This window comes from Mesitornis unicolor, unplaced genomic scaffold (genome assembly GCF_000695765.1).
Source record: "Mesitornis unicolor isolate BGI_N332 unplaced genomic scaffold, ASM69576v1 scaffold5380, whole genome shotgun sequence".
Classification (NCBI taxonomy): domain Eukaryota; kingdom Metazoa; phylum Chordata; class Aves; order Mesitornithiformes; family Mesitornithidae; genus Mesitornis; species Mesitornis unicolor.
The window spans coordinates 1-8,688 of NW_010156105.1; the positions used below are offsets into that span (position 1 = coordinate 1).

At 54.1% G+C, this 8,688-nt stretch overlaps 2 protein-coding genes across 2 annotated transcripts in view; one reads left to right on the forward strand and one right to left on the reverse strand.

Moving 5' to 3' along the window:
* Window positions 1–8: 8 nt before the first annotated feature.
* On the forward strand, window positions 9–6,935 carry ATPAF2 (ATP synthase mitochondrial F1 complex assembly factor 2; the record flags this gene model as incomplete). The annotated part of the gene is made up of 8 exons (XM_010178907.1): window positions 9–18; window positions 1,425–1,469; window positions 1,809–1,954; window positions 2,699–2,796; window positions 3,428–3,508; window positions 3,624–3,736; window positions 5,563–5,678; window positions 6,304–6,935. Coding segments are annotated over 8 exons (747 nt in total), but the record flags the coding sequence as incomplete, so codon positions are not given.
* Window positions 6,936–7,998: 1,063 nt separating this feature from the next.
* Window positions 7,999–8,688, reverse strand: part of LRRC48 (leucine rich repeat containing 48) — a 14,740-nt gene continuing 14,050 nt past the window's right edge. The window contains 2 exon segments of the mRNA XM_010179018.1: window positions 7,999–8,103; window positions 8,242–8,373. Of these exon segments, the coding sequence (XP_010177320.1) occupies window positions 7,999–8,103; window positions 8,242–8,373 (237 nt within the window).

Here is an 8,688-nt window from a genome sequence, read left to right on the forward strand (position 1 = left end):
CCTACGCCCCCCCGGCAGGTGAGGGTGTGCTAGGCCGCCCAGGGCCTCTCCAGTCTGCACCGGGGAGCGGGGCCCTTCCCTTCCTTCAGCGGGGCTGGGCCTACCGGGACTCCCTTCTTTCCCGGTGGGACCCCTCAAGGTCACCTCGGGTCAGGGGAAGGCAGGGCTCGGCACCCTCAGGGTGGGTGAAAACGTGGAAAACGGTCAGATCCATCCCCCTTCCCGCGGGGCAAGCACAACCCCGCGGGGTCCGGGTGCCCCAAGGCCTTTGGGGGTGTTGGGCCTCCCCCCACACCCTTCTCCCGGCATTAGCAGGGGTTTGGAGTGGGGATTCGCTGGTAGCACAGCCAAGTCTTCAATGCACCCGTTTGCTTTTGTGTTTGGAAGGTTTTTAGTGATTTTGGGGGGTGGGACCCAGCCAGGAGATGAGGCTGTGGACTCGCAGTGGCTCATTGCGGGGTGTCAGGAGCCCACTGGTGTGACTCAGGACTCCTCTGAGAAACACACATGAATCTTTTCAGAACTGTGCCTTCACAGCGTGGCATTTTCTGAGGTCCTGAAGCTTGCAGCTCACTGAGCCTGAGCAAATCCTGTTCCATTTGCCCAGCGGGAATGTGCCTTTTTTATCCTAGAATAGCAAACCTGCAGCCAGCTTCACCCTTCATGAGGTAGATTTATGAGTTTGGGATTTATGACCTGGTTGCTGTCAGCAGGGGAATGGCTTGCAGATTTTTCCTGCCTTGAGTGAGCAATGCGAGCCTTTACAACACGTGTAATCCAGCTCTTGGGTGTGGGGAGTGCACGAAACAGTGCTGGTAGGAAAGGAGGCTGCTCATAAAACAGAGACCTGCAGTTCCCTCAGGCTCACCTTGCTGGTGGAGCAGGCGTATGCCAGAGCTGGGGGCTGGAGGTAGCTGCAGGAGGTGGTTTTTTCTGTAGAGAATGAGCTGGAGACACTGAGGGAGAGCGGGTGGGCTGGCTCCTGGTGGGTTTGTCATCATCGAGGGTGCAAAGAAAGGTTGCTACAGCCTGCCCTGCCTCTAACCCAGCTCTGCTGCGTTTCTTGATGCTCTGAGACAGAACAAGCAGGGAGAGGGAGTTAGCCAAGGCAGTTCAGGGATTAATTCAGGGATTAGTTTGAGGAGAGCCGAGATCCCAGCCTTGCAGAAGTGCAGCCAGACCTGATCACTTGCCAGTTGTGCACAACAACACTGTGGTTTTCACCAGTTTCACGTTGCTTCCCCAGTTGAGTGGAGCTCACTGACATAGTCCATGGACACTGTGAGTGAATGGGCAGTATTTTCGTGGCCAGGCCACCTCGACAGCCCCAAGGGCTCTGTCTGTTCTGGGCTGTGATGGGGGAGCAGGGGAAGTGGCCAAACCTCCTGTAACTGCCCTCTGAATGGCTCTTTTTTTGCCCCTAGAGAGGAAGCGGTTTTACCAGAACGTGAGCATCTCACAAGGAGAAGGTGAGTGCGGCTGCTGGGACGGGACGAGGGGCTGGTCCCCAGAGGGGACGTTATCACCCCACGCTGCTTCAGCGAGAGCGTGGCACACCCCCAGCACAGGCTGTGCAGGTGGGGTATTTGTCACCAGCCTGCTCTGCCCTTTCCTCATCCTCAACAGCTTCCAAGATGGTTTGGGGGAAAAGTGTGGCCAAGTGATGATGATGGTGGGAAACTCGAGTACCCCTGGTCCTTTGTTCCCGTCAGCTCCAGCTCTGAATCTGCTCCTGCTGTGGGGTTGGCTGTTGTTCCTTAGTGCCTACTCCTCTTTGATTCCCCAGGATTTCTACTCTGATTCCCCAGGGGGCTTTGAAATAAACCTGGACCACCGAAAGCTGAAAACACCCCAGGCCAAGCTCTTCACTGTCCCCAGTGAAGCCTTGGCCATCGCAGTGGCAACAGAGTGGGACTCCCAGAAAGACACCATCAAGTTCTACACCATGCACCTGGTGAGCATGGCAGGTTGGGGTGCTGAGGCCTTGGCAGGGCAGAACATGGTGTGTTGGGAGCAGTCAGGACAAGGAAATCAGGGTTAAAGACAGGGAATTGAGATGCCAGGGGCTAAAGCTGGGTTTGCCAGGCCACTGCCACCTGGCAAGGCCTTTGCCAGCTGGCAGAATGGATTCCAGAGCAAGATTTGAGAACTGCTTTGAGGTGTAAGCCTTGTGCCAGGGTGTGTCTTCTGACAATGCCTCCTGCCTCCCCCAGCTGTCCTGAGTACTTGTATGGCTTGGTCTAAAACTGGGGTGACCATGTAGACATGGGAATGGTCTCCAAACACAGAACATGGAGAGAGCAGGTTGTCCTAATGCACATGGAAACAAGGAAAAGAGGTTGGGACTTAGTCTGGGCACTGTGATTGTGAGGGCAGTTAGATGCTGGGTGGGTCACTGCCTGGGGGGGGATCTGTGTCACTGGGTGACTTAAGGATGAGCTGGACAGTGTTACTGGGGATAGCGAGGGGCAGGAGGAAATGGGATGAGCTCTGGAGCAGTCCATGAGCCCTCAGCCCTGGTGCCTGATGGGTTTGCTCCCAAGGCATCTGAAACCAGTGAGAAGATTCCTATGAGCCATGTTGTGGTCCCTTGGTTCTCTGCCATGAATTCCTCTGCAGCTTCTTGGCTTTTTACAATGGAAGGATCTGCTTCCCCAAGCCTTGAATAACAACGCCTTAAACTGCCTTCATCCCGCAGACCACGCTGTGCAACACGGCGCTGGACAATCCCACGCAGCGAAACAAAACGCAGCTGATCCGCGCAGCTGTGAAGTTCCTGGAGACTGACACCGTCTGGTACGAGAGGGGGGCTCTGCTGGCACAGAGGCGAGGTTGTCTTGTCACAGGGTGGTTTTTGGGGGAATTGAGGGAAAATGTCCACTGTAACCCAGTCATGGCAGGGCTCTGATCTGTCCAGGTTTTGGCCTGAGGGTTTGAGTTAGTTTAGGCCAGTCTTACCTCTGTGAACCTAGGGGAAGTCTGTGCACCCAAAGGACGTTGGTACAAGGGAGAACAGGGAGATCTGGTCCTCTGTTGGACTTCTGTTTGGACATCTCTGTGCTGGGCAAGGGTAGAAACAGCAGGAAATGAAGATTTCCTTGGGGAAAGGCTAACAGCTGTGAAATCTGTCAGCCCAGTTCCCTGGGGCTGGCTTGGGGCTACCTGCTATTTTCAGTTGGCTGTTTTGCTGCTCTGTTTTGTAGTAAGGTAGAATTGTCCTTCCTGGCACAATAAAAAGCTCTGAGGAAGAGTGGGGGGATTGTTCCCAGTTGCTGCTGCTGGCTGGGTGGACAGTAGGCCCTTGTTCCCCTTGCTGTGTGGCCTGGTGGGGCAATTTCCTCCCCAGAGGTGTGCCCCAGCCTGGCAGGGAGCAGTCTGGCAGCCTGGGAGTGAGCATCCAGTGTGGTTTTGTTCTGCAATCTCCCAGCTATCGTGTGGAGGAGCCGCCCGCCTTGGCAGAGCTGCAGAGGAATGAATGGGATCCTGTTGTTGCCTGGGCTGAGGAAAGGTAAGAGGTCAAAGATGTTTGTCTGGTTATGCCAGGAGCTCTTGTGCTTGTGGTTGTCAGAGCGGCAAGGTCCAGGAGCCCTGTGCTTTTCTAAGGGGCTGGGCGATCATTCCAGGTACAATGTGGCAATTGGCTCCTCCACCAGCATCCTGGGGCCGAACATCCCCGCCAGCACCAAGGAGACCTTCGTCAGCCATCTGGCGTCCTACAACATGTGGGCCCTGCAAGGTGAGAGGGGCTGTGCCAGGGAGCCCTTTGCTCTGGCTGTGCCAGCAGAGGAGGTGGTTCCTCCCACAGGGCAGAAGAGCAACTGTAATGTGTTCCCTCTCCTGATACACTGAGATAATCAGTGTTGAGGTTCATGTTTTAAAACTCCAAGCCAGTCCCTTAGCTGATGTTTAGGGTCTGACTGTGCTGGCCTGCTCTATCCTAGCACAAATAACTTACTTAGTGCCAAACTTTCTAGTGATGTAGTCCCCAGGTTTGTTACCAGGAAAAGAAATGGGGTTTCATACTCCAAGTGTCCATGGCTCTGTGCGCTGTCCTCGCTCTTTCACCCTTATAGCCCACTTGATCTTGCCTGATGCTGCTGAATGACACCTAAAGATAAAGAAATTAAGTAATGTTTGCTTTGCTCGAGTCCTCAAATGCAAGACTTGAATGAGCAGCTGACAGTGAAACCACAGAAGACACCAGCTGAGCAGCTAAGGAAGGGGATCTGGGACAGGATTCTTGGGACAGGGCTTGCAAAGCCTTCCCCTTACCTCTGTAAAGATACTTTTTGATAAATCATTTCTCTTTTTCACAGTTTGCAGTATGGGTAGGCAGGGTGGAAGGGAAAAGGGTGAGGAAGCTGGGTCTCTTTAGTTTGCAGAAGAGGAGACTGAGGGGAGACCTCATTCATGTTTAGAAATATTTAAAGGGTGAGTGTCACGAGGATGGAGCCAGGCTCTTCTCGGTGACAAACAATGATAGGACAAGGGGTAACGGACACAAACTGGAACACAGGAGGTTCCACTGAAATTGGAGAAGAAACTTCTTCTCAGTGAGGGTGACAGAGCCCTGGCCCAGGCTGCCCAGAGAGGTTGTGGAGTCTCCTTCTCTGCAGACATTCAAAACCCGCCTGGACGCCTTCCTGTGTAACCTCATCTGGGTGTTCCTGCTCCGGCAGGGGGGTTGGACTGGATGAGCTTTTGAGGTCCCTTCCAATCCCTAACGTCCTGTGATTCTGTGATTCTGTGAAAAGCGTGCGCCTCCTGTGAGGAAGGGGAGCCCCTGGGCAGCTGGGTGACTTTAGACCTGAAATTCAAGGTCTGGCCTAGACTGGTAGCGCAGGACGAGTCTGAATTCAGTTCCTGCCTTAGACCCTGTCCATGTGTGGGCACCTCCAGTTCCTGTCAGCCTGAGCTGAACCACGAGTGCTCAGCAGCTCAGAGTTTTGAGCCCTTCTTTCCTCCTCCTCCTGGCTGTGTGTGTCTGTGGGATTCGCTCCAGTCCCTCAGCCAGCAGGTCCTGGCTCTCCTCCCCTGAAGAGAGGCATCTTGCAGGCTGTATCTGGTGGTGTGGCAGGGAAGAGCTCTGCTGTTTCATCAGCTGAGCCCAGCAGCTGTGCCCTTTGCTGACACAGTTCTCCCAGGACACAGCATACATTTGCACAGTGTTTTTCGATGAGTGGTTATAGATGTGGGCAGCTCTTTTAGCACCAAATCGTATACGAGTCCCTCTCACCCTGGACTTTCAGCTGAGCTCCAGAATAGTCGGGCCTGGATGGGTATTATCCCCTCCCTTTGCACGGGGCAGGTTTGTGGCAGAATAAAAGGAGGTGGTTTCCAGGGCATGGCCTTTGTCACTGCGGTGACAGCGGCTGGAACAGTGTTTTGTGTCTGCTGTTAATTGCAGATCTGACGCTGAAGTGCCCAGATGTAAGTGAGAGGTGTCTCTATCCCTGAGGAGGTACCACACCCCGACTGTCTCGTCAGAGCATGTGAAGATGTTGCTGTAACGCTGCAGAAAACAACCAGGAATCGTGTTTGTTTTGGGTTATTGTCTTCCAGGTATAGAATATGTAATCACCCAGCTGAAATCTCTGATTCTGTCCATGGGTCTGATTGACAGGCACATTACAGTAGAGAAAGCCGTGCTTCTGTCTCGCCTGGAGGAAGAATACCAGGTAAATGATGTTACAAAACAGCCCTATCATTCAAATACCAATAATCTCAGCATGACAAATGCATCTCCCATCGCAAATAACTGGCAAGGGAAGTGCCTGCTATTGCAGGAGAGGTTTCACTCCACCAGTCTCCCTGTTTGAGAGTTTGGCGTGCGCTGCTGTAGAGCAACATCCCGGGCACAACAGCCCAGAGTGCTCCTGGGGCTGCCAGTTTCTTTTTGCAGAACCCAGATGGCTGCTTTTCTGCCTCTCTAATCTGAAATGCAAAGTTGTGGCTGCCTTCTTTTGCTCTGGGTTATGCAGTCTGGAGGCCTTGGTAGACACCAAGCTAATAACTCGGTTGTTGGAAACCAGCCTGGGGTGAAGCTCTCCCTGACCCAAAAGTGAAGTTGAAGGGAATCTTTTAATCCTCCCTTTAATGGGCTTTGCTGCAGACACCTGTACAGATGAAGCATGTCCTTCAACCACACTCATCTGAGAGTTCCCTACCCCTATAGTCAGTGATTGGCACAGCTCCTGGGGGGTTACCTGTGTTTCACAAACATGAAGAGGGAGGCTGAGAGTTGCTGAGCAGCTACACATGTAATCCAGTTCTGAACTGACTCGAGTTCCTCTTCTCCTTCAGATTCAGCGGTGGGGCAACGTGGAGTGGGCCCATGACTATGATCTGTGCGAGCTGCGTGCTCGCGCGGCGGCTGGGACTCTCTTTGTTCACCTCTGCTCAGAGAGCTCGACTGTAAAACACAAACTGTTGCAGGACTGAGGCTGCTGGGCTGGGCGCAGGAGGAAAATGCCCAGCTGTGAATCGCTGGGGTGACCCAGGGGACGGTGACCACCTTCCTGCCACCACACTTTCCATGGGACCAGCCTTGTATTGAGGAGCTGCGACTTTGTGGGCAACTCCTTGCTTGGACTGCTTGCTGCAGCACAGTGCCAGCAGTTTTGAGCCTGCAAGGAGGAAAGGTGAAGGTGAATTTCCTCTGCATCCCCAAGACAGCAGCTGTGTCCATTACCGGTGTCTGGAACTCATCAGAGGAGCTCCCATGAAAGAAACAGCTTCCTGGGCAGGGCACAGCACAGACATACCCAGCATATGCCACACGTCTTCAGAGCTGCCAGCTCCTGACACACACTTGTTATGGAAATCTGACAACAGACTCCATTGCATCTGTTCTTCATCCCTCAGCGTGCCTGTATGTAACACCAGGGTCTCTCTGTTTGATTAAAGGCACGCCCTTGCTAGATACCGAAAGCCAATGCTGCTGAGTATTTCTTTGTTTTAATCACCAAACCGTGGTGTAGGTCAGGAGCTGCCAGGCAGGTGCTGGGATGGCTGCAGACAGAAAAATACACAGAGCAGAGCTGAGCAGACACTCGCTACCAAACAGATCTGCTCCCTCCGCATCTCTGTGTGAGCCTCTCCTTGCTCGGTGCCCTGTCCTTGCAGCCAAGGAGTAGCAGGGAGATGACTGCAGTCCTGGAGCGAGGGCAGGGGGAACCTGGGCTCCTGCCATCAAAAGCACAGGGCACTACAAGGTAAATCTGTGTACGACAGGCACCACCAGCCACGGGGCTTTCTGAGAGACCTGGTCTCTCCTCAAGAGTGTGTATGCAGCCACCCGCTCATTTAACCTTCCCACCTTTCTCCTTGCTGCTTGCCTGGAGCAGCACCACCCTGACCAGCATCATTCCTCAGAAGCTGCCCACAAGTGAGCTTAGCAGCTGCTGTCACTGAGCAAGGAGGGGAATTAATGATTCCTTGCTTGGCTGTTGTGAGCGGTGGTGTGTGAGCTCCTGTGGAACCATTGATTTCCCTTCCTGCTAGCTGGGGGCTGCTCTGTTCACGCTGCAGAAAGCTGCTTTGGCGAGAGGCGGTGAGAAGACAAGGCTCCCAGGCACGCAGAGGCCCTGCCAGCCTTGTGCTTGCTGAGCTGGAAACCTGCTGTTATCCTGGGGGTGGTTTGATGGAGAGCGCTCCTCTCCCAGGCTGCTGGTCCTGCCGCTGCGCTTGCAGGTACCAAAGCTTTCAGGCGTGATGTGCTGCGATGATTTGGTTCAATCAGCTCACAGCAGATCCATAACCTCTCGTGACCAGGTCTGAGCTCTGCACAGGCTTCACACCAACGTGATGGAAGAGACAGAGCTTCGTACGCTTTTCCAGAGTCAAAAAGTATCTTTTATTTGCAGTTTATGATGGAAGAAGTATGCCTTTGGCCTGAAATGTCCCAGGCAGCTCAGGCACAGGGAGGCAGCCATCTCTGCTGGCTGTACTGCCACTGGTGTGCCCCCAGCTAAGGCAGCTGTGCAGCTTGTGACAGACCTATTCCATCGGCTCCAGGTTATCCAGCTCCTCCTGGAGACTATCGATGTACTGAACGATCTCTTTGACGCGGTCGCGGTTTCTGACGATCTCATTTTGGAAAGCCTGAACAGATTGAAACCAAGCAATGAATCCACAGGCTTGCCAGGGTCCCTGGTTAGGGAGCATCTTTCCTAGCAGTGACCCCCCCGACGTGAGCCAGACCTGTCTGTGCCTGTCCCCCTGAGCACGAGGGTCTCTTACCTTCTCTGTGACGGAGGCCTGCCAGCTGTAGGTGCTGCAGAGGATGTCGCTCCCTCGCTTATCAATCTTCAGCAGGCGGATGCCATGGGACACGTTGAGCGCGTTGACAATGGTGTTTTTGTCCGCAAGAAGCTAGGAGGTAACGTGACCGGATGAGAAGAGGGGGGCGGGTGTGCAGCCAAAGCAGCAGAGCTGGAACTAGCAGAGCTCAGGGGAAGAAAATCAGCCCTCTGTTCCAGCCAGACAAAGCCCTACTCATCAGGATGGATCCAGAGCTTTACCCTTCACAAGGCTGTGGCTGGGCGTTGCTGCGGCGTAATGAAGTATTATCCCTTGTACGGGTGGGGAAACTGAGGCAGACCCTTTGGCCTCACCTGCTGGAGCAGGGAGCAAATGGCTGCTGCTCCGTGCTCCGCTGCAGGCAGGGCCGCCCCGCAGGCCCATGGC